This window comes from Podarcis gaigeae (genome assembly GCF_964106915.1).
Source record: "Podarcis gaigeae genome assembly, chromosome: 1".
Taxonomy (NCBI): domain Eukaryota; kingdom Metazoa; phylum Chordata; class Lepidosauria; order Squamata; family Lacertidae; genus Podarcis; species Podarcis gaigeae.
This window is the reverse complement of record NC_139678.1, coordinates 11,128,238-11,154,223: the sequence shown is the minus strand read 5'-3', so window position 1 is coordinate 11,154,223 and position 25,986 is coordinate 11,128,238. Positions and strand designations below refer to the sequence as shown.

Sequence of the window (25,986 nt, the reverse complement as noted above, 5' to 3'; positions counted from 1 at the left end):
CAGGTCTCAAGGCAGTTTACAGAATGAGATCAAAATATAAAACCACAAAATCCATAATCAAAATAACAACACCAACCCAATAACACCACCCCCCAAAAAAAACCCTCCACATTTTAAAAGGGCATAGTTTGCTCTTCCAACAATTCACTTGTCCCAATATTCAAGAAGGAGAAACACACATAGTGGAAATGGAAATGGGATTAACTATGGACTAAGGCAGAGGCTTTTAAACTGTAGTCACCAACCTGGTGCCCAAAAATCTCTGCAATTGGCAGTGGCACCCTCCCTGTAAGGCCAAGGTTTGGCTTCACGTGTTGTCCAAACCAGGACTCATGGGTAAGCTGTCTCCTAACTGATCATCAACAGGGGCTACAGCTCATGGCTAATAGGAGACAATTTAAGCACAGCAGTAAAAAGGACAGGGGAAGATCAGGGCAGTTGTGAGCATCTCTGCCGAACATTCACACGACATAGTCTCAATGAGTCGTAACTTGGCATAATGTTGTGCAAAGCGGGCAGAGGAGATGCTCAATGCTTATGATAAACCACAATGCCCAGAGCTTGCGTTTCCTTAAATTCCTGTTGTTTTCATGCAACGATCACCAACTACACACAGTGCGTTTTATGTTAATAAGAATCTGAATGATTTAGCTATATGGCCTTTCCCTGCTCCTCGCTTATTTTGGTTTGTGGAAAAGATTCATAAGCCTCACGAGTGCAGTGCAGCTTCTTAGAAAAACAAAAAACAAAAAAATTCAACTGATTTGACTATAATTAGCCCACAGCTTTGTTGTATTCTGCACTGGTTAATTTCCCTTTAAAAGGCAGCCCCCATCATGCCTTTTTCTTCCCTTTGTTCTAGCACAAAAGATTCCCAAGACTGGAAATTTTCAGAGAAAATAAAAATTCTTAATAATAAAAAATGTGTTAAGCTGCAAAAGAAGATCATGCACCTCAGAACAAAAGGACCTCCTGAATAACCCTCAAACTGTTCCAAGTCAGCTTCCAGCTTCAATAACATGGATTGCAATGACTGAAACCATTCGCTCTTAAAAGATGAACTACATGCTACTTGCAAACACATATAATAAAACTCCTAATGGATGCTGCTTTTAGGCAAAGTAGATTCAGAAGAGGCTAGAAATCAGAGCACAACCCTCCTCTTGCCTGCTTTTTTACCCTGCAACACCCCACCCCACAGCCACTTCCCCCTCTACTGATGCATGGACATTCAGGCTTGGACAAATCCATTACAACAGCACAGACAGGTAAGCCCACTGATGAGCAAGGAGGTTCCCCTTCCAGGATGGCCCATTACAACGCTGCTGCTGGGTAAGTGAGCATGTGGGGAAGGCTGGCCGTCACTCCACCCTGACTACCACAAGCAGGCATACCTAGTCACTGCTTGTGGGCACGGTGGGGAAGGATTGTGACAACTGTCAGACTCCCCCTGACTCATCCGTGGGTTTGCCTGGAGACAGAGTTGGACTAGATGACCCTTGGGGTCCCTTCCAACTCTACGATTCTGTGAGCCATCAGCTTCACATAATGATGCAGCGCAAAGGAGTAGCTAAGTGCCGACAGAGGTACTGAGGGGCAAAAAGTCAATATCCCTGTCTGTATTGATAAATTAATAAAATGTTATTGTGCTATCATGGTGGACCTGGACTTTCCAGCTAGCTAGTAGAAACTAGCATGAGTCTCTCAAGCCCGTAATTTGCAGGTCCCTTTGTGTGTGTGGCTTTAAAGGAACAAGAAAATACAGGCTCAGTGGGTTGCTTTTATTAAACAGCATATAAACTTAATGTAACATAAGAACCTGGAGAAGACCCTGATGTTGGGAAAGATGGAGGGCACCAGGAGAAGGGGACGGCAGAGGACGAGATGGTTGGATAGTGTTTTCGGGGTTACCAGCATGAGTTTGACCAAACTGCGGGAGGCAGTGGAGGACAGAGGTGCCTGGCGTTCTCTGGTCCATGGGGTCACAAAGAGTCGGACACGACTAAACGACTAAACAACAACAACAACAAACATAAGAACAGCCTGATGAATCAGGCCAATGGCCCTTCAAGCCCAGCATCCTCTTCTCATGAGGCCTATCAGAAGCCTAGAAGGAGGACACAAGTGCAACAGCACTCCTCTCCTCACCTGTGATTCCTAGCAACTGGCATTCAGAGGCAGCACAAACGAGTGGAGACAGTTCTGTGTATCTGGAATCGGAAACAATCTGAGACTGGGATATATTTTTTCCCCTCCTGTGATTTTCACAGCACAAATGCTGAAGAAGAAAAATTGCATAAGGCTGCAGCAATTTCAAACAAAAACTGCACTTACTCATCTGCTGCAAACAGCTAATAAACAGAACATTTCTACAAATCCTCCCACTCGCGTGAACTCAAGCCAAAGAACAGAACACAAAATACCTTCCTTCCCCTTCAAAAGGGAAGGGTTGCAAGTGCCGTGGCTGCGTCCTTCCCCCTCCGTTTCTCACATATGCACAGGCACCGCTAGAACGCCGAGTCAATTCCAGCCCAGAATTTCAAGAGAAGCTCCTTCCAGGGATATGGTGCCAAAATAAATGTTTTATTTTGTAGACTCCCAGCATAATGAAGAGAGAAAAGTGCATCCAGCATGAGAAAAAATGCTGTGGCTCAACAGACCTGGGTGAGAAAATGGCACACTGTGGAAACACACTGCAGAAACCACTGGCAAAAACACCTGCCATGTCTACAAAGCAAACTGAGAAGGGTTAATGGAGGTGGATCAGATATTATCTCCTCCTTCCCCCTCCCCGCCCTGGCCTACAGACTAGTGCACAGGGAATCACAAACAAGTGGTCACTAATGCAAGGTGCGTGCTGCGGCTATTTTGGCAGTGGCATTAGTCCTCCATAGCCGCCCTGTCTCTGAATCGCCAGCAAACTATTGTACATCTCAGGTCTTCCCCTGCGCACCAAAGAACGGGAGCTACTGAGCACAGTCACTATATCCTGCTCCATGATACAGCCTCTCTTATAGGAATTACAACACTCCTCTACTAGCATGGAATAAAAGGAAGCTTGTCCCAACTTAAATAAGGACTAAAGGTGTGTTCAAGCCATGTGTTTTACTTGCAAGAGATCCCATGTAGGGCTGGGAAAGAGTCCTGTCTGAAATCCTGGCAAGCTACTGCCAAATCATGTAAAATAGACAATAGTGAGATAAACGGATCAATGGACAAAGGCAGCTTCCTCTGTCCGACCAAAGAGCTCATTTTAGCAGTGTCTTAGTACAACGCAGAAAGAAGCAAAAATTCACTGCTGGTCCTCACATTTACTACACATATGGTATTGTTGTTGTTTAGTCGTGTCCGACTCTTCGTGACCCCATGGACCAGAGCATGCCAGGCACGCCTGTCTTCCACTGCCTCCTGCACTTTGGTCAAACTCATGCTGGTAGCTTCCAGAACACTGTCCCACCATCTCGTCCTCTGTCGTCCCCTTCTCCTTGGGCCTTCCATCTTTCCCAGCATCAGGGTCTTTTCCAGGGAGTCTTCTCTTCTCATGAGGTGGCCAAAGTATTGGAGCCTCAGCTTCAGGATCTGTCCTTCCAGTGAGCATCAGGGCTGATTTCCTTAAGAATGGATAGGTTTGATCTTCTTGCAGTCCATGGGACTCTCAAGAGTCTCCTCAGCACCAGAATTCAAAACACATACGGTATACCCGTTGCCTAATCTGACATCCTCAGAAACTCAGCCTCAGTTTGTATTTAAAGGAAGGTTCCAACCAATATCAAATTTCCAAACTCAGAGGAAACCTCAGAGTTAACCAAGCAGTGAAGCTGGAGAAAGGTTCAGAAGCAAGAGCGGGGCAGGCAGGGCTTCAGAATCTCCCACCCCTGGAAAGGTCATCTGGTGGCTGCTTTATCATTTAGCTTTGTCCTGAGGAGCCGCCGCATGTCAGTGAAGACAATACTGAGCTAGACATACCAGTAATCTGACTCAATATACGGCAATAGCCCTCCCATTAACAAGTCCTTTGTTGTCGTAAGTATCATAGGCCAACAATCACCTTTATCAAATTTGTTTAAAGTCCAGGAGACACCACTGGAGGTACTTAGCCTACAGTAACTGGACATGTTTGATTAAAATATATATATTAGCATAAACTCTGAGCCTTGCAATAAAACAAAATGGACATAATCAACCAACTAAGCAATGTTCCCAGGCAGTCTCTATCTTTCTTCAGAGTCTTCAGCTGCCTGGCAGCAGTGATTAGAGAGCTGAACTGTGCATGGTCCGCATGTGAGCAAGAGAGAAAATTTGCTACCCACCCAGAATCTTGCAAATCTAAAGGAATCAAATTAAGCTTGAATAGATGAGTGTTCTTCACTCAAGGAATATCAATTTACAGTACTTGTAAAGAGGCACCGCTTTTATATGAATATAATCCACCAAGAGGGTTGCACACAAAATAAAGCATAAAACATAGCAACAAGGTGCAAAAAGGCTTCAAAATTACACTGAATTAATAGCTGGAAAACCAGTGCTCTAAATCAGGAATCCTACCAAGAGACAAAACACAAGACATAATTAGGCCCACAATGTAAAGCTGATTCACCGCTTAAATGCCTTTTGGTCAATTAGAAGTCCATGGAACCATTAAAAAAAACTGCAGGTGGCAGACACCATTTTAGAGGAGATGTTCCTCCTCTCTTACTCAAGAGGGAATGCCTCTTCTTAGATAGCAGCTCTTGTGGCTGTTTACTATTTACTTATTACTTATTATCTACCTATACCCGTAGATCTCAGGGTGGTTCAAAACGTAAAATTACAATAGAAAAACACACAAAATACATAATAAAAACAAAGACAATCCAATAATCCCCATATAATGCAGTGGTCCCCAATTAGCTAAGTACTGCAGGGCCCCTTGTTTTTCAAAAGCCAAGACATAGAGCCCCTGCTTTTGAAAATGTTGATAGGTGCATTACCTAAAATCAAAGGGAGTGTTTTCTTCATATGCACAGTTATGCTGATTAAAGGAGTGATCCTATAACAAGACCCACCAAGTTCAGCAGGGTTAGGATCCAGTGCAGTGGTTTCCAATTAGGGGTCCAGAACGCACCCAGGGGGTCCACAACCCCATCCCCTGCCCTCCCCCCACTAATTTTTGTCATTTTTGCATGTTTATATCACAATTTTATGGTGTATTTTAGCACTGTGTGGTTTTTCAATACATTGGCCAGAATCAGTTTTGAAATCACACCGCGATAATGATTCTGACCTGGCAATATGCAACAATAAATTGCTCCTCGCACAAGCAAATTTCAAGGCACCGCTGATATCTCAAGATGATCTCAGCCAATAACACTGCTGATCTGAGCTGCCTTCCCTCACATTGAGGGAGACCAGGGTAGCCCATTGTAAGGCACTGCCTTCCCCTCACACAGATAGAGAACAGGGCAGCTGATTGCCCTCACTTTAAGACACTGTGGCACTACCTTCCCCTGGCAGTGAGGCAGAGCACCTTTTCTCAGTCAGCAGGAAAGTTAAAGGTAAAGGTAAAGGGACCCCTGACCACTAGGTCCAGTCGTGGCCGACTCTGGGGTTGCGGCACTCATCTCGCTTTACTGGCTGAGGGAGCCGGCGTACAGCTTCCAGGTCATATGGCCAGCATGACTAAGCCACTTCTGGTGAACCAGAGCAGCACACGGAAATGCTGTTTACCTTCCCGCCAGAGCGGTACCTATTTATCTACTTGCACTTTGATGTGCTTTCAAACTGCTAGGTTGGCAGGAGCAGGGACCGAGCAACGGGAACTCACCCCGTCGCAGGGATTCGAACCACCGACCTTCTGATCAGCAAATCCTAGGCTCTGTGGTTTAACCCACAGTGCCACCCGCATCCCCAAGCAGCTTTTCTCAGTCAGCAGGAAAGTAGCAGCTGCCATAGTGGGTGTGCATCTTCGCTGGCTGCCCCTCCCCCCTCAAACCATGGATGGAGGTGACTCCACTTCCTCTCCTGCCCCCACCCACTGGATCTCCAAGGCTGCTCCTTCCCTCATCTTCATGCCTGATCTCCAATTTCAGACATCGTGATATATCGGAATATAGCGTCTGGGGCAGGGCGGGGCACCTATGGGGGTGGGGCAAGCTGAGGCAGGGCATGCTGCCAGAACTGTGTCCCTCCCAGCACCCTCTACCTGGAGGGCCACTGAATGGGATACAGTGCTCGTGCACCACCCCAGCACAGCCTGCAAAAGCAGTGCAGGGCTGGGGCCGGAGCCGCCATGTTCCTGCAAGGCTTGCGGATAGCCGCCTGAAGCCTGGAGAGCGAGAGGGGTCGGTGCACACCGATCCCTCTTGCTCTCCAGGCTTCGCTTCGCTGGAGAGGCGCTGCACAGTTTTTCCTCTCTGCGCAACGCCCCTTCAGCAAAGCGGGAGGAGAAATGGAAGGGGCTCTGTTTCTCCTGCCGCTTCGCTGAAGGGGTGCTGAGCAGAGAGAGGGAGAATTTTTTTTTCCTGTTCTCCCCCTCCTATGGTCCGGTGCGTCCTATGGTCCTGTGCGCCCTATAGAGCGAAAAATACGGTAATCACAGGAATTTGGCTAATTCATCGGTTAAGATTTCTTTAAGTGGACACCAGTTTGACGTACTGTGTGTTGTTGCTTTCGTTTTACCCTGATGAAGAGTAAAGATATAGATACATCTTGAAACATACTGGGTCCCCCAGCTATTTATTTATGTAGATCGCCACTGTATTATTCAGCATAAAAGCCACACAAGGAAATAATTTCTTGAAAATTTGAGTTGGCTTAAGGTACTTTGTTAGCTCAGCTGACAAGCTCCCAACAATGGGCTCAGACATGTGTGCATTCACACATGGAGTTAACGTTTTACTCATGCTGGAAATGTACGGTCACGTGCAACACACAGCTCCCTCTAGGAGTTTTAATGCTGTTAACTGTGTTTTTAAATACAGTTTCAACCAAACCCCATTTGCCACTAAATTTGCCAACACACAGGCTGCACATCTAATTCTCTACAGGGAAAAAAGCTCTCACTTTAATGGGCTTACAGAAATTGCTTTATGACTCTTAGCTTTGACTTCATGCATAATACAAGGAAAAGAGCACTGTGTATAATCACTGTATGTGTAGGATATGAAACGGAACACCGGGGCTGCACTGATGACAGCACCAACACCAGCCATGCTTTGATTTTCATAGAAGAACAAATAAAAGTGGGGACATGACAATGGGGTTCCTCACTCTGGCCAACAGACCCCACCCTTTAGATCCATAGCAAGCAAATACAGTGGTGCCTCGCAAGACGAAATTAATTCGTTCCGCAAGTCTTTTCGTCTTGCGAGTTTTTCGTCCTCTTCTGGACCTCTTCTAAAGGCCAGAGGGGGGGGGAAAGGCTTTGCTCCCCACCGCCAGCATTTAAAAGAGGTCCCCGGAGATTTCCCTATGGGCTTTCTTCTTGCGAAGCAAGCCCATAGCGAAAATCGTCTAGCGAAGCGACGCAAAAACCGAAAAACCCTTTCGTCTTGTGGGTTTTTCGTCTTGCGAGGCATTCGTCTTGCGGGGCACCACTGTATTGCAAAATGAGATCAAAATAAGCATAAAAAATTATTAACAGGTTCTCCCAGTACCTCCCACAAAAGTCCACAGGATACCTCCTACTTCTAAAGCTTTCATTTTGTTTGTATACTGCCTTTCATCCAAAGATCACAGGGCAGTTTACAACATAAAAATACAAAATAAGAACACAAAATAATAACAATGCAAAAACAAACCAATAACCCCTCTTCCCACAAACACATTTAAAAGGCCACAGAACGTTCAATCCGCCAAAGGCCCGGTTACAGAGAAACATAAAGATATGTAATGAAGGCACCAGGCGATCCGCCCTAGGAAGAGGGAACCCACTGCAGAAAAGGCCCATTCTTGGGTTGCCAACCTCCAGAGGTCTTATGAAGGAGGCACATGAAAAAGGGCCTCAGATGATTACAGGGTTCAGGTTGGTTCATATGGGGAGAAGCAGTCCTTGAGGTATTACGGTCCTGGGGGCAAAGTTTGCAGAAAATATCAAATTATTCAGGATGGTGAAAAATCAGATTGTGAAGAGCAAAAAGGATTGCTTTACTGGTAAGAAGGTCAGTTCTTCAAGGGCTCCCAAACACAGCTGTGAATGAATGATTCTGAGATCACTAACATATTTCAGAATTGTTGGCTTCAAGGGGGCATGCATATCTAAATAACTGTATTTTTATATTTTTAACTCGTTTTCTGCACGAATATTCTCACTGTCAACTTTGCTACTATCTCTCCCTCGCTTAGGATTACTGCCACTCAAGATGCCAGCAACTTTCACATTTTCCACCAGTCCTTCCGTATTTGACAGAAACAATTCAAGACCCGTCATATTCCTCATTGCTTCTTCCATTTTCTGAAATAGGTTATCCTCAAGAAATTACTACACAGCCCATGTTTTGCCTCCAACAAATTAGGACAGATGGATTAATAAACCATTAATACCAGTTTATACATACTTGACAACTTTGCTGACTCCCTAAGAATGCATTTCATCTGTCTGTCTGATTCTGTCATTCCAAATCCATGTCTATAGTTATGCCACCTCTCCCCACACACCTTGCCCCCAACCTTCCTTGCTCTTAAAATTACAGAATGGTCTGCAGCTTCAATTCTGCAATTCTCCAATTTTGCTTTAAGCAATCTAACCTTCCTGATGTATTTCTTAATCAAGAAATACCAGTTCAATGGTTTTGAAGCATTATGAACTCAGGTCTGCAAATAAATTACCAAGTTCTAAATGCCATTAGAGAACTATTAGCAGCAGCAAAACAACAATTTCACCAAATGAATAGCTTTCTTATTTTTGCATAGTATTCAACTCCAGGGGGAAATGTAGTAAAAATCCTTCTGCCAATTCATTTAAAAAGTACTTGCATTAAGAAAAAGAAAAGAAGAAGAAAAAAATTTTTTTTCACTTCGTATGCACAAACTTTCCATACTGTTTTGGTTACATGACTCATTTCTCTCAGCTGTATCATCATTAAGTGGCCTGGTACAAATGTAATGTTCCATGAATACTAACTGTGGTCAAGAGATCAGGAACATGCAATATGCTTATAGGCTGGAGCCCAGGCCAGGGAGCAAACATATCATCATCAGATGATGATGATGATGATGATGATGATTATTATTATTATCATCATTACGCTTATCATTATTGTTATTGTTATTGCTATTATCATTATGCTCATCTGACTGGGTTACCAGTCAGTTGGAATGAGAGCACTGTGTCAATCTTCATTTTATATAATGCATTTGTTCTAGTCTTTAAATTGTAAACTTCCCTTGCATGCATTGGTACGAAGGCCATATGTAACTCCAATAAATCATCAGACCTGTTCTTGGATCTGATTTGAGGAGATTGAAATCAAGGAGCAAAGATTGCCCAAAAAGAAGTGGAGGAAATTCCAGGATGAAGGATGTGAATAAAAGAGTTTCAATGTTTGTATTTGAAGAACAGCAAGTCAGAAAAAATAACCTGGCTGGAAGATAAAAACAGGTTAAAAATCATTAGCATCTCCCAAGGGAGAAACAAGCTGGGAAGTTTGATGATATATTCCAGCACTATGAAGTGGGTGGATGAGAGAGGGAGGGATGGAATTTACGGCGGGTTAACTGCTAAATTAAGTGGTAAATTACTGACCACTACATATGAGATTGAGATTAAATCTTAATTCCCTTTCCTCCAAATCTGTTTCACCTTGAATGACATGACAATGTGAGGATGAACTAAAGCCAGTTTGGGGGAGAGGTACCTATCTGAATTAAGTTATTCCAATACAGTACTTTCTATCAGGACACCCAGTTTCTTAAACAAATAAATGAAGCAAGCAAGCATCTGTTAACCATAGATCATTTCATCACATATAATGCATGTAAAAAGTATAGGGGTGTGGATCTGGATTAATACCCCTATTCCATATTTGTTGGCAGTCGGCATCTATCTGTCTTAAGAGACAATGGGGTGCGGCTCTGAGGATAAAGCCAAACCGCTGTATTAGCAGCAATGAAGTGACCACCCCAGGGAACAAGGAGCACGATATATCCCTCACCAGAGGTACTACCCTTCCCCAGAGATACTATCCCATACACCCCTTTTCCCTATAATCTACTGTATTTGAAATTAAAGTCTTGTATGACTCTCTTGAACTTGTCTGTCCCACGTCTAGCCTTGGCCCTAGCACAGAGGTAGGCAGCCTAAGGCCCATGGGCCACAAGCAGCCCACAGGGGTCATCTAACTGGCACATGAGCTGCCCCCAAACTGAGCTGGCCACTCAGCGAGTCCCCGCACGCTGCGCTAAACCGGCCCAGCATGGCGCGGGGACTTGCTTCCGTGGTGCCGAAAATTGCGTCTGCACAGAAACAGATGCCGAAAATCACAGGCACGCACATTCACATGCACATGCAATCCGGCCCAGGGAGGGATCTCCGTGGGAGTGAACTGCCCAGGCGAGGTAAACCTTGCCAACCCCTGCCCTAGCACAAACACCTCAAAGTTTTGTTCTAAATTGGAGACACAGTTAGCTAAGAGAGGTCATCTTGTAGCTCTCACAAACAATATTGTCCTGGTGGTTGTGAAAATACTGGGTGGCGGAATTCAACATAGTGGGAATTACAAATTGAGATGTGGAATTTTAATATGCAATCTGCAATCTGATTTGCAAGCTGATTTCAGTCACTTTGCTGTATCACGGGACTTTCAAGTCTGTAAGAAATAAAATACTTGCCTCATCTACATTTTCCAAGAAGTCCTTTGAATAAAACTAGTTACATTGATCTGTACCATCCGAAGCCTGTCTGTATGCCTGTCATTTAAGCTAGCTCTCTAAAGGAGTGGACCTGTGATGGAGCGCCTGACGGACACTAGATTGTAAGAACGTACTACCTTCCCAAGTTACAATTCAGAAACTTGACATTCATTTCCATGAACACGAATTCATGATCATCAAAGAAAGTTTCTGGCAGTTTCCCTCTCTACGCTCCCATACCCGATGCCTCAACTAGCTGTGTTCCAGGTAATTGGCAAATTGCCAGGCGCAACAGAGGTTTGCTAAACCAGTGTTTTCATCTTGTCTCTCTAAGGCGACAATTCTACGTATACCCATAAAGCAGGGGTGCCAACTTGAATAAAATATTATGGGGGGCCAGATGAGCCCAGCCCCACATAACTGATCACATAACACAGTGCACACACACCATATGAATGGGAATATGCCCATCAACTTGGGGGGGGGGGGTCCCGGCCCCCTGAAATATTTTATTGTGGGGGCTGAAGCAATCCAAAAGATGTGCACTCAGAAGCGAGTCCCATTGCATTCAGAAGCAAATCTAATTCTATTCAGTATACTTCAAGGAAAGTGTGCACGTGATTGCTTGCAGACTTAAAGTCAATAAATAGTATGGGAAGGACAAATGACCTAGTCTGAATTTCAGCACTGCAACTTGGCGCTCAAGTTTTCCTTAAGTCGGGGCTGGGGAACCTATGGCCCTCCAGATGTTGCTGAACTACAGCTTCTATCAGTCCCAGCAAGCATGACCAATGGCAAAGGATGATGTGAGCTGTAGTTCAGCAACATCTGGAAGACAAAAGGTTCCCAACACTTGCCTTAAGTGAACAGACAAAATTCAGAATGTCTCAGCCAATTGGCAGTCATGCCATACTTGTCAGTTCATAAACGTAGCAGTTATCAGTCTTAGTCACAGTCACCTATACTGACTTCTTATTTTTACCCTTATATGATCAGAATAAGTTACATATATATGAACACTCCATTAAACTGTATATTTGCTGCTGGGGGGAGTCAAGGGTGCCAAGGAAGGCATGCATGACCCGTAAATTTTTTTTTATCTTGCAAAGGATGCTGAGGTACAACTCTCATGCCCAGCCACTTTTCTGACCTTAACCACATTTCTCAGGCAGCCATTCCAAACGTCTCAAGCAGGCCATTAACAACTCTTAAGGTTGCTGCTTGCACTCTTCTGTGGTTCTGGCTCCCACTCAGGGGTGCATATTCAGTTGATGGAGGGCACTGACCAGGTCCATTGGCCATAACTTCTGCCCCCATCAACTGAAAGTGTGCCCCAGAATGCCTGCTATTAGGAATTACAGATGAATATCACAAATGTTAGTTTCTTGCAAGAGGGTCTGTCCACTATCACTAATCTTCTGACTGAATAACTCCTCATAACCTTCCAGGGAAACTGTATTTAACAAGACAAATGATTGAAAATAAAAAGTAGGTTCCACTGGTAGGCATACTTCCTCTCGAACCAACTCTTCGGCAGTGCTTTACTTTAAATATATATATATTCAAGTCAACAAGCAAAGCTCCATGAACTGCAAACTGACAAAACACTTGTCAACAAATGCCAGTGAAAATAAAAATTACAACATCATTCCCACAGTTTCATTTGCTCCTGACCCAAAAAGGAAGGGGGTGGGATTATGCACAATGGCCAGCCAACTGCTTTTCACATCGAAGTCGGAAGAATGTCCTCATCCACCCCAGTGCTGTGTACATTAATACAGACTGTTCTTTCAGCACCTGGGGAATCTGCCAGCACAGTGCTGCACATGCTGGAAAGGAGTTTCTCAGAGACAGAGTGGCAGCAAGCCAGAGGAGGGCTTGTTACACAGATTAAAGTCTGCATTCCTTTCTACCGAGTGAAAGAGAATACCCACCATGCACTGTCAGTAAGGCGGCCCCAGATTAAGCCACAAAAGAAGACAATTCTGCAAGCAGTCTGCTTCTTTATACAACCGTTTAGCAAAGCATTTTACTTTCAAGCACTGTATCTGGGACATGTGTCCGTTTTACTTCGGTGGGACTCAACCAGCTTAAATCCAAGCACTCCAGTTTAATAGCGTCATGGAGTAGACAGCCCCTGTCGCCAAAAGAAGACGGAATGGAGAGATAGGGAGAGAAGTGAAATACATCGTTCAAGGACTCCTTCTAGGAGTGATTGTTGGGGATATGAGAGACACCCTTAAAACAAAGAAATTGTTTAAATGCTAATCCTAAGTAAAGCTGCTTCTCTGCGAGCCGCTGCAACATGGCTCAAGTAATTTTTAGATCAGCGACGGAGACCCCGTGGCCCACCAGATGCTGTTGCACTCCAACTCCCATCAGTCCCTAGTGAATGGTGAATGCTCAGGGATTTTGGAAATGGTGGTCCAACAACATTTGGAAAACCACAAACTCCCTGCCACTGGTTTAAATTGGCCATGGAATCAGCAGCAAGGAGGCTCTTTAGGAAAGTGTTTGCCAACCCAATGCCCTTCAGATTTTCTGGACTACAACTCCCATCAGCCCCAAACAACACAGCTAATATTTTATTTGGAGGCATTTAAAAAATACATGCATGAACATCTTTGGGCTTGTTGTGGTGACCATTGCCCAGCATGGTTAATTATCAATTTTAAGGGACTTACTGAAACTACCAGAACTGTATGAAACTAAACTTTTGGGGAGAAAAATCAGTTTACATGCACCCTTACAGGACATGCTGGCAAGAACTCATGAGGGAAAAACCAGCCAATTCTTACATTAGAAAATAGACAACACCCGAGATTAGTCTACAAGCGATTAAGGGTATCACAATGAAAATAACGGCAGTGTCAAACTGCCTAAAGAAAGCTCAAAATACAGAGGAAATGAGAAGAACAGCCCATTGTGGTTTTTAAACGTATTCATTTTCTGCTATAAAATTTGCTTGGAAATATATATAGTAATTGCACTATAGGATTTAAAATATAAAGTATACATCATAATGGGCATGGTATACTAAGCAGTATGCACACAGAGAGAGAGAGCAGCCCACGTGATCAGTGTACAGTATGAAAGCTACAACTGATGTAAATATGGGAGGTTGGCCTTCTGCCCCTGCTTTGTCAACAGAGCAGTAACTTTTAGCTCCTGCAGTCCAAGCTCCAGCTTCTCCAACGCAAAGGGACTGAAAGGGAGAGCACTCCCTCCAAGTCTAAATCTGGCCCTGAGTCTAATCTGGCTCTTGACACTAATGCACAAGCCTGCCTCCATAAACAGATGTTGCACATAAGTAGCATTTGTTGGGTTGAAATAACCAGGGTTTATTTATTATTAAATATATGCCTGGCCTTTCTTCTACTGAAGAACATTCATCAGACCAAGACTTACTTACCCTAAGTAATGTTCCTACATTAGACGCACCCTTTTCATAATTTTATTTCACAACAATGTTAAAGACTGTTTGGGCAGGAGGTGTTGTTTCCCAAAGCACATAGTTTGTCTTTTGCGGGAGGCGAGTGTAGAACAGATTGTAAGAAAATACATACATCTATTCCATACTGAGTCTGGAATCATCATAAATAATGGGAATGGGGGATTATGAATCTGCCAGATTTCAGTACAAAGTTATTGTGGAGCCTGAACTTGAAAACAACTTTTTACACACTAATGATTGATTTATATTTATTTATTTATATTCTGCCTTTCTTCCATTAAGGAACTCAAGGCAGAATACACAAGTTTCCCAAGTGGTCTCCCATCCAGAAACTGAACAGATCCACACCCATTTGGCATCAGGAAAGTAACTGCATCATGTGCTCTCAGACAATGCCCTGGGAAACAAGCTCCCTCTATTGCAAGGTTACTGGGTGCTAGAAAACCTGTGGGGTTCAGGGACTGCACTGGAAAAATTGGGTACAAGAAGGCTTGGCTGAAACGCCACCATCCAATCAGTCAGACTTGTGCCATTTTCCTGACGTAAACCCCCTCTTCCAACAGAACACATCACACAAGAAGGTGTTAGAATAGTTGTCCATCAAATATGGCTGCTCCTTTCTGAAATGCCACCCGCAATCAGTAGCTGACAAACCCATGATAGAACTATTTAGCAGAACAGCCTTCCCCTTAGTTTTAGTTTTTAAATAAGTTATAACAAGTTACCATTTTGGAGAGTCTGCGCCCGCGATTCCTTTCCCAAGTTGACGTGAAATCCTCCAACTGTTTGTGTTTTTCCTGCTGCTGCAAGGAACAAAAAAGAAAAAAGCTTGTCAAATACTACAGATTAATGGAGGTATTACAATAAATCTTGTGATGGCTCCCTTTTAGTAAGTGTTTCATCTAACAAACTTCAGTGGTCCTAGACACAGAGGCTCCTCTTATGCTGATTAAGGACCCAAGAACACTCGTAAGGGAACTCAAGAGCTCTCCTTTCTGCAACTTCATCTGCTTCTATCAGAGTGCAACAGACTCCCAGAGTGGGTGACTGAAAGGTTGTGCAATATATATTACTAGGGGCTGCCATCGCAGCTTGCTCTGCTCACCCACTCCATCCACCCATCTCTCTGCCCTAACCACACAGCTGACCAACCTGACTCTCTTTACACCTTCCCCCATACCTCGCCCCAAGCCCTTCCTCTCTCACCCCATACCCTTTGAAAGGGAGGAAGAGGAACTTCACACAGCAGTTTGCTAAATAACTGTGTGAAGGGTCTTCTCACCCTCTGTTAAACAGCTTACCTGGGCCAGCCGGCCATTCCTCATGCTGCATTTGGCATAGCTACCTATTGGCAGCCATGCAAGCTGCAGAGTGTGACGACACCTTACCTTTTTATGTAGGGAGAAAAACAGTGTGGGGGCACATGCAAACATTTCCAAAGATTCTTATTGGGTTTTCAAAGTCAGGCTGCATGTTAACTACTGTAGTACTTTGGGGTTTAGCAAACTTCCAAAAGGTAGCAAGCAAACGCATCAGGAAGCCTCTAAGAATATGTTCCCTGTTACCTTCAAACTATGATTACCAATTTAAGAACAAGCCAGAATATGATACCTCAGTTCTGTCCCCGTGCTGTTTAACAAACTACTGAATGGGATCATACAGAGCTTTGGAATACGCTATTATCAGTATACTGGCGATATACAGCTCTATTTCTCCTTTTTATCTTCTGCAGGTGAGGCAGCGGATGTGCTGAATCAATGCCCGGTTGCAATAATGGACTGGATGAGAGCTAATGCACTGAAACTTCATCCAGACAAAAACTGAGTTGCTGTTAGTGAGCGGTCCTTCTGTTCAGCTGTGTTGTGTGCAGTCTGCTTTAGACAGGGTCACACGCCCTCTGAAGAAGCAAATTCAAAGTGAGGGCTCTCCTGGATCCACTGCTGCCACTTGAGATACAGGTGCCTTCAGTGAGGCAGAGTGCCTTCCCGCAGCCCAGGGTAGTGGCCCAGCTATGACACTGCATGGTGTGCAAGGCTAAAAGAGCATGGGTGCAAGACTGAAAGTTTTTTTCTAACAAATAAATTATTCCAGGAGCCATCAGAACCCATTCCATAGTGATGTGTCCAATCAGAAGGAAAAAATTAAAATGAAAAACACATTTCTGGTTTCCATGCCATTTACGAAAGGTGTCAATCCAGACCTCTTTCAGCATATTTCTTTGGAAATCATTTGCACGTTAAGTTTCAGACTTCTCCCAGTTGACAACAGAACAATTTGTGCTAAAAAGTGGTTTATTTATCAGAACTATTGAGCCAAGGAAGCTGATGATGTGGAAGTAACTATGGTAGGAATATTAATTTTTCTACCGTAAGAGAATATGTGGGGGTTTAGGTAATATTTTCACCACTGCACTCTTATAAAGAGAAAAATGGCACATACTAAAACAAGGAAGGAAACCCATAATATCTGGTACTTTACACACTTATAATGCAGCCTGCCACTTATGCAGAAAGTGTCCAACCAACTGAGATAACCATGGATTACACTGGCTACATTGGGAGACTTAAGATACAAAAGCTGGATACTTCAGTTCCATAGTATCTGCAATTGATAGCAACAAATGCAAAGATTCTTAAATTTTTCAGTCTGAGGTTTTCAGTCAAAAGCTACTGCTAAAAGATGGCTACTCTCAGCTTCTACCATTCAGCTGTCAAGCAATTTTACAGGAAAGAAAACAGATCTGAACACTCTCCAGCAGAGACAAGTTCTGTCAAGCCCATTCTCTCCACATCCCCCCACCCCACCGCTCTTCTGCTCCCAGGTATCACCCCAGTGGGAGTCAGATTCTGAGGTTCTTCTCTGGATGAAATACAGCTCTATAAAAAGCAAGGGGGGAAATCAATGCAGTCACAAAGTGCACAATTCAGCATTTTCATAACTGCCAAACTATCCTCTGCAGCATCTCAAGCAAGCCTTTGTTGCTGTCATGAAAGCAGCATATACAGGAAGAGGGTGCCAGAAAGACATTTAGCCCTGGTGCATGATACAAGACTGACACCTGGAGGAAGCCATGAAAGATGCAATGAGAAAGTCACTCATATGCTGTGCAGCTTCCCTGGCAGAGTTATCTGCTTCCATCTTTCCTACATGATTCCAACAATCTGTTTTGTCCACATGACTCCTGAGGCGCTCAAGAAAGTCTGTAATATGACGACAGGCAGGTAACAATTAATAAAGAAAGATAAAGTTTATAATAGGTCTATAGGCAGGAAATGCGCCCATGCTAATTAAATCTTCCTTTCCTAAGACCACCTGTAGTTTGGAAAGCTGCTATTTTTCTAATGCAACTGTGGGGAACCTGTGTGCCTTCCAGAAATTCTTGGACTCCAACTCCCATCAACCCCAACCAGAACAGCCAATAAGATGGAAGCTGCAGGCCAGCACTTTCTGGAGGTGCCACAAGTTCCCTGCCCCTGTTCTAATGGCTAGATGTGTAAGCATAAACAGTGGCAGTCTGTGTACAAGTCCTACTCTGCTAAAATAACCCACAAATGAGGGCGTCTTCCGAACGTTCAACACAGCTTCCGATTGAGTGCAGGAAGCTCCTGCAGCCAATCAGAAGCCACGCCTTGGTTTTCAAAGGTTTTCAGAAGTCGAATGAACTTCCAGAATGGATTAAGTTTGAGAACCAAGGCACCACTCTTAATGCGCCCACTTGTTAATCCCATCTTGTGAATAGAAAGTGACCTGTTTCCTGCTCAACTCATCAGGAATGAAAAAAAGGTGCAATTTGTTAAAGTTCCTGGCATTAATATAAGCTTGTGATGATTATTACAGCCTAAAACTGCCCACTGACTTTCAAAATTTTCTTCAATTTCTGGGGGGAAGTGGGTGTCACACCAACTTCTTACTGCACATTTCTTGATTTTCAGATGCCATAGTAGGTTAGGTACACATACATGCTTAAATTTCCTCCCTCTGCAGCTTTCACCATCCTTTCTAGACACTTGCCAAACTCAGTGGTAAAACAGATTCTGTAATAAGAGAGGTTGGTGAAGAAAGAACAGGGAGAAACAAATACTGTGGTACCTCAGGTTAAGTACTTAATTCGTTCCGGTGATCCGTACTTAACCTGAAACTGTTCTTAACCTGAAGCACCACTTTAGCTAATGGGGCCTCCTGCTGCTGCCACGCCGCCGGAGTACGATTTCTGTTCTCATCCTGAAGCAAAGTTCTTAACCTGAAGCACTATTTCTGGGTTAGTGGAGTCTGTAACCTGAAGCATATGTAACCCGAGGTACCACTGTACTTCTGAATACAAGACATGACCAAATAGACAGAAAAACCTAACAGATCTGAGCATTGAAGACATAGCAGGAAAGAAAATCAGGTAAGTAAATGTAGTGGATTGAACTGTGAGAACTATATGAATGGATCTGTATAGGTTTTTTTTGGGGGGGGGGGTATCTACCTTTACCAGAATTTTCCCGCAAATTCTACCCAATCTGATCTCACAACTTCCCAGCCTTCATCCCACCAAAAATCACACCCTCTCCTATTCCTGCCATTCTCCAACTCAATCATTTCTAAGCCATCATTGGTTACACCTTTTCACTTCTTCTGTGAACACACTACAGTATTCACTTAAGGTCCTCTCTCTTGATCTTCATCACCTCAAAATGATACGCAAGACCACGGCAATTCAGAAACTATGCAGTAGCCCCCACAAAAGTCACACAGACCTCTTAAAACCAAGTCTCTTCTGTCCTCAAAACTACCTGCTCCCCCAGAGCCTAGGACTTGCCAATCAGAAGGTCAGCGGTTCGAATCCCCGCAACAGGGTGAGCTCCCGTTGCTCGGTCCCTGCTCTTGCCAACCTAGTAGTTCGAAAACACGTCAAAGTGCAAGTAGATAAATAGGTACCACTCTGGCAGGAAGGTAAACGGCGTTTCCGTGTAATGCTCTTGTTCGCCAGAAGCGGCTTAGTCATGCTGGCCACGTGACCCGGAAGCTGTACGGCGGCTCCCTCGGCCAGTAAAGCGAGATGAGCGCTGCAACCCCAGAGTCAGCCACAACCGGACCTAATGGTCAGGGGTCCCTTTACCTTTATCTTATACTAAGGGAGACCACAAGTTCATCTAGCCATTATTGTCAACACTGACTGGCAGCAACTCACAGGATTTCAGACAACAATTTCCTATTCCCCACCCTGCCAGACGATGCTGGGTAATGAACCTGAGACCTCCTGCATGCACAGAACACGTGCTACCTCTGAGCTATGGCCCTTCCCTACCAGCCTCAGCTCATTCAAAGCGCCCTAAATCCAGTTCTATGGAACAGCCACCACATGCTGTTCAGTTCCTAAAAACGTAAGAAGAGCCTGCTGGATTAGGTGAAAGGCCCATCGAGCCCAGCATCCTAGTCTTACAGTGACTGAAACCCACAAGTAGGATTGAAGTACAAGAGTCCTCTCCTCATTCACTCACACACACCGTGGTTTCCAGGACCCTGTTATTCAGAAGCATTGCTGCCTCCAACATTGGAGGCAAAGCACAACCATCATCGCTAGTACAGTAGTACCTCGGGTTACAGACGCTTCAGGTTACAGACACAGCTAACCCAGAAATAGTACCTTGGGTTGGGAACTTTGCTTCAGGATGAGAACAGAAATCGCGCAGCAGCAGTGGGAGGCCCCATTAGCTAAAGTGGTGCTGCAGGTTAAGAACAGTTTCAGGTTAACAACGGTCCTCCAGAACGCATTAAGTTCTTAACCCGAGGTACCACTGTAGTCACTGGTAGCCCTCTCATCCATGAATTTGTCTAATGCTCTTTTAAAGCCTCCTAGGTGGGTGGCCATCACTGCCTCTTGTGGGAGCGAGTTCCATAGTTCAATTATGTGCTGCATGAAGAAGTCCTTTCTTTTATCTGTCCTGAATCTTCCAACATCAGCTTCACTGGGTGCCCATGAGTTCTAATGTTATGAGAAAAGGAGAAATAACTTTCTTCTAGCTGCTTTCTCCATGCCACAAATAATTTTATAAACATCACCTGCTACTCGCCTTCTCTAAGGCTAAGCTAAGAAGTCCCAGACCCTGCATGTTCAAGGGGAGTTCTGCCCTTGATTATTTTGGTTACCGTTTTCTGAACCTTTGCATATTAAGCTTCCAATCCTTCTCATTATTAGTATTATTATTAATTAGATTTTTTAGTCTTTTTTGCCATGGCAATGAAACGCGACCTCAAAAACAATTTTAAAAAACATATAAACATTTGGGGAGGAAAGACATTAAAACATCTCACCCACTCTAAAACCCCATCAATTGTTAAAAGTGTGGTTTAAAAGGAACATATCTGCCTGAATTGCCTTGAAGTCATAACTTTAACCCATCACTGTGCGTCTGGTTTTTAAGGAAGCGTACAGAGGGACGCGGGTGGCGCTGTGGGTTAAACCACAGAGCCTAGGACTTGCCAATCAGAAGGTCGGTGGTTCGAATCCCCGCAACGGGGTGAGCTCCCATTGCTCGGTCCCTGCTCTTGCCAACCTAGCAGTTCGAAAGCACATCAAAGTGCAAATAGATAAATAGGTACCGCTCCAGCAGGAAGGTAAACGGCATTTCCGTGCACTGCTCTGGTTCGCCAGAAGCGGCTTAGTCATGCTGGCCACATGACCTGGAAGCTGTATGCCGGCTCCCTCAGCCAATAAAGCGAGATGAGCGCCGCAACCCCAGAGTCAGCCACGACTGGACCTAATGGTCAGGGGTCCCTCTACCTTTACAGAGGGACTAAAGGTAAATGAGATTTCACAAACCACTGCTGTGCTGGTAATGGGATATTCTCTCTCTCTCTCTCTCTCTCTCTCTCTCACACACACACACACACACACACAATAAAAGGTAAAGGTAAAGGTACCCCTGCCCATACGGGCCAGTCTTGCCAGACTCTGGGGTTGTGCACACATCTCACTCAAGAAGCCAGGGGCCAGCGCTGTCCGAAGACACTTCCGGGTCACGTGGCCAGCGTGACATCGCTGCACACGGAAACGCCGTTTACCTTCCCGCTAGAAAGCGGTCCCTATTTATCTACTTGCACCCGGAGGTGCTTTCGAACTGCTAGGTTGGCAGGCGCTGGAACCGAGCAACGGGAGCGCACCCCGCCGCGGGGATTCGAACTGCCGACCTTTCGATCGGCAAGCCCTAGGCGCTGAGGCTTTTACCCACAGCGCCACCCGCGTCCACACACACAATATAAACATTTAAAATACTTTTTTAGGCCAGGGGCAGCATTGGGGAAAGAAGACTGGTCTTCATCTTTCTTACAACAGCAGTGATTCAAAGAGAATCCTTCATTTGCAAACAAGAATGCCCTGATGGTTAACGAGCAAACTAACATCCAGGGAGACAGGTTCAAATCCCTACATGGCCATAACTCTTAACAGTTAACAGTGACCCTGTAATACCCTCTCAGCCTCCTAGCCTACCTCACAGGATTGTCTTGCAAGAATGAGGAAATATAATCACACACATGCAGCCTTAGGGTATAACAGCAAAACGTGTTGGGGTTTTTTAATGAAGTTTCACCCAGTCAGATAAAACCTGTTTTCAAAAAGTACCCCTCTCTCCCCAAAAAAATCCTGCTTTAACTGCCCCCCCCCAACACACAAAGAACTGCATAAAAAGCAGTGTATAAATTAAATAGTAATAAATGACCTGTGATCAGCTGTGTGAACAACTGGTATGCTTCCAAAGAATCTGGCAACAGCTGACATTTAGCCTCTTTTGTATGCCATTAAAAGCATCCTACATTTTACCAAATTCCTGTCACATCCAAGAAATAATGCATGCATCTCTTTATTACATTGAGGAGGGCACAGGTAGAATTCCCAGTGGCATCTCCAGGTAGAGCTGGTAGACACCCCTGTCTAAAATCCAGGAGAGATGCTGCCAACCAGTGTTAACAATATTGGGATGGATGAGCCAGTGACCTGAAGGCGGAGTCCTAAGTTTACACAAATCTGAAAAACCGCTGATGCAGTGTTAGAAACTCAGATATTTAAGCTAAGCATCAAATGGTTCCTTAAACCAAGGTTAGAGTCACCAAAACAGAATGTCTAGTTGCCATTTTGGGGTAAGATGGCTCTAAAGTCTTATTTTTCAAATGGTGGACTGACTACGATTGATTCTCCGTTAAACATCTGGCTAGTTCAGATGACAACCTTGAGCTAGTTTAAGAGATCTGAGAACTTAAAGAAGAAAAGTCACTTGATCCAGAGACAGTCCAAATATATATTGACCTATTCTGACCTCTTTTTCTTAAAGGTGAGTGCTCCTGTTCAGGCTACACATAAAAAGCATTTTGGTTCCACAAATTCTTTCCGGTTGTGCAGATAAAATATAACTGATGGAATTCTACAGGATGGAGTATTATTGTGTGAAAACAGTCCAGATCCAACGATTCCCCAGGTGCTGGAGATGTGAGACGCCACTCTGGCATCCAGGCATCTTCACTTGGTCGCAAGTGGTCGAAAGCCAGGTGCAAAATGCACCTAGCACCTGGCTAATTTTGAACACTGCTCTGATGTTCTTGTTTTTATCATGTATTTGGTGTTTTTATGTTGTTAAGTCAGGGGTCAGCAAGCTTTTTCAGCCATGGGCCGGTCCACCGTTCCTCAGACCATGTGGTGGTCCGGGCTATATTTGAGGGGGGGCGGGGGCGGGGAATGAATGAATTCCTATGCCCCACAAATAACCCAGAGATGCATTTTAAATAAAAGGATACATTCTACTCATGTAAAAACATGCTGATTCCCGGACCATCCGCGGGCCGGATTGAGAAGGCGATTGGGCCGCATCCGGCCCCTGGGCCTTAGGTTGCCCACTCCTGCGTTAAGTGCTCTGAGATCTACGGATAAATGGTGGTAAACAAATCCAGCAAATACATAAAGTTAAATAAATAAATAAATAAATAGTGTTCTCATTTTGCATTTCTATGTTGTAAACAGCCCTGTGATCTTCAAATGCATGGTGGTATGCAAATTTAATAAATAATAATAAATAATACCACCCATTTCTCTCTCACACACCTTGGACACTAAACCCCCAGCAGACCCTCCAAGTGTCCTTATTTTCCAGGGACAGTCCCAGATTTACAGAAGCGCCACGGTTTCCGATGGGATCCCGGAATGTCCTGCTTTTCCTTAGGACATCCATATTTTCATCGGAGAAATGTTGGAGGGTATGGAGTTATGCAAACCCTGCCCCCAAGCCAAGGGGATAAGTAACTATACAACCTATAGAAGACATCTGAAGGAAGACTTGTTATGTTTTTATATATTGGAAGCCACCCAGAGTGGCTGGAGCAACCCAGTCAGATGGACAGGGTGTGTGTAAAATAAAATAATAATTTAATAGGATATCCCTATTTTCATTGGAAAAATGTTGGAGGGTATGGAGTTATGTATATTGGAAGCCACCCAGAGTGGCTGGAGCAACCCAGTCAGATGGACAGGGTGTGTGTAAAATAAAATAATAATTTAATAGGATATCCCTATTTTCATTGGAAAAATGTTGGAGGGTATGGAGTTATGAGACCCCAGAGCAATCTAAAGGCAGCCCTGTATAGGGAAGTTTTAAAAAAGTTTTCTTGCATTTTGATGTATGGTGTAAGCCGCCGAGATTGGCTGGGGCAACAGGGTCAGAGGTGTGGGGTATAAATCCTGAAATAACAACAATTCTTCATATGGAATAGTAATGATGGGGGTGGTGATAATGATAATAATAATGATGATGATTTCTTCATATGGAAGAGGACGTCCGTCCGTATTTTCACAGAAGGGTATGCCCCAGCCCAGCTCACACCCACCCCTGCCCCACATGCCCTGCCAGCCCTCCTTGCCCCCTGCCGGCTTCCCCTTTTCTATCCCTTCCTTTTATTCCCCCGTCACCCACCGTCGAGGGAGACGAACTGCCCGACGGCCGACGATCCTCCTCCGCTGTTCTCCACGAACTGCACCTCGGAGACGATGATGTTGTCCTCGAGGACGGAGCCGCAGCCCGTGCAAACCGCGTCTCCGCGGGCCGAGTCCACCTCGATCTCCGAGCTGCCGCACGCGGCGCACACCCGCCCGCCGCCGCCGCCGCCCGGCATCTTCGAGGCAGGCTCCCCTCAGGCCCAAGGAAAAACCCCGCTGCCTCGCGGGCCGGGCCGGCGACCCCCTCCGCCTGCCCGCCTGCTCTCTCTCTCTCTCGCCGCCACACGCGCGCTCTCCCCTCACGGGCCTCGGCCGGCTCCCCTCGCCGGCTCCACCTCGGCCCGCAAACGCCGCCCCTTCTCGCGAGGCCGGCGAGGCCTAGTCGCCTGCCCTCGCAGGGAACGGGCGAGCCGAGCGCTCGCGGGCCGAGGAGGCGCGTTCGGCTCCAGCCCGCTCGACCACCCGCGGCCTAGGCGCTCCCGCGGGGCTTCGCGGGCCCTCTCGCCTCAGGCAGGGCAGTAGGAAGCCTGCGGGCCCCTCAGGCTGCTCGTGGACTACAACTCCCGTCAGCCCTCGCCAGCGCGACCTGGTAGCAGGGGCTGATGGGAGATGGAGTCCAGGAGCTGCCTGAGGGCCGCTGGTTCGCTTCCCCGGGGTAAGGGCCGGGATGCCGAAGGGAGGCTTTGTTTGCTGCTTGGATTTTGGGTTCTAGCTAACCAGGTCTAGCTGGTGGCTTGTCGTTTTCTGAGAGGGGCTTGGTATGGGCTGTTTTAGCTTGCCCAGCGTTCGCAGAAAACAAGCAGTAGGGCCAACCCAATTAACTTTTAAGTCAAAAAGTTTTTTTTTTGTTTGCTTCTTTATCCTGCTGCTAGGCCACACAAACACAAAAGTTGTGGTGGGGGTGTTGTCGCATTGCAGCTTGCAGATATCGGTAAAGAAATAATCTCAGGCTTACAATGGGGAAGACACAGCACTAAAGGAAAAAAGGAGTGGGAGGGAGAAGGTGGATAAGCAAACCTATTTCTTCATTACTAAGTTCTTGTACTGAGCAGGTAGAATGAGCCAAAAGCTGCTGGTCTTTCACCAGAGCTGACAAAGAAAGTCCTCTTTCCCACTCCCATAGCTTGATGAATTGTGGGGAGCTGATAGTAAATGTGTATATTCCTCAGAATTGTTTTGGCCATATGTATGTCAAATTTGAGTGGCTGGGGAAACCCAGCCAGATGGGTGGGGTGCAAATAATAAATTATTATTATTATTACTACAGTATTCCTAACTGTTAAAGTGTGGGGCTTGCCTCCTTCTTGAGCTAGAATTTCACCCCCAATCGGTGACCTTCCCAGAGAGGAGTCTGGATTGCTGCTGTGGAAAATGAATTTGTGGGGAGTGTTGCGCTAGAAAGACAGGCCTTCATTTGGGTTGCTGATTTCATTCACAGCATGGAACACTCCCAGGTTATCTGAAAAATAAAGAGCCCCTGAGCATGGAGCGTATATTTTCCTCACCACTGAATAAACAAAGCCTCTGCAAAGAGAGAAAGAAGATTAAGAAACATGGCTCATTCGCAATGGTTTTCTTCCTAGTTATGTGTAAGTTAAAGGTAAAGGGACCCCTTACCATCTCGCTTTATTGGCCGAGGGAGCCGGCGTACAGCATGACTAAGCCGCTTCCGGCGAACCAGAGCAGCGCATGGAAACGCCATTTACTTTCCCGCGGGTGTGGTACCTATTTATCTACT

General features: G+C 45.2%; 1 protein-coding gene across 1 annotated transcript in view; it reads right to left on the bottom strand.

The window, feature by feature from the left end:
• The window catches only part of BRF1 (BRF1 general transcription factor IIIB subunit), a 192,053-nt gene extending 167,418 nt beyond the window's left edge, over positions 1-24,635 (bottom strand). The window contains exons 1-2 of the mRNA XM_083734186.1: positions 24,226-24,635; positions 15,007-15,084 (exon numbers count right to left, since the gene is read on the bottom strand). Of these exons, the coding sequence (XP_083590312.1) occupies positions 15,007-15,084; positions 24,226-24,424 (277 nt within the window). The 5' untranslated portion in view covers positions 24,425-24,635. The remainder of the gene's footprint in view (positions 1-15,006; positions 15,085-24,225) is intronic.
• Between the last annotated feature and the right edge of the window lie 1,351 nt (positions 24,636-25,986).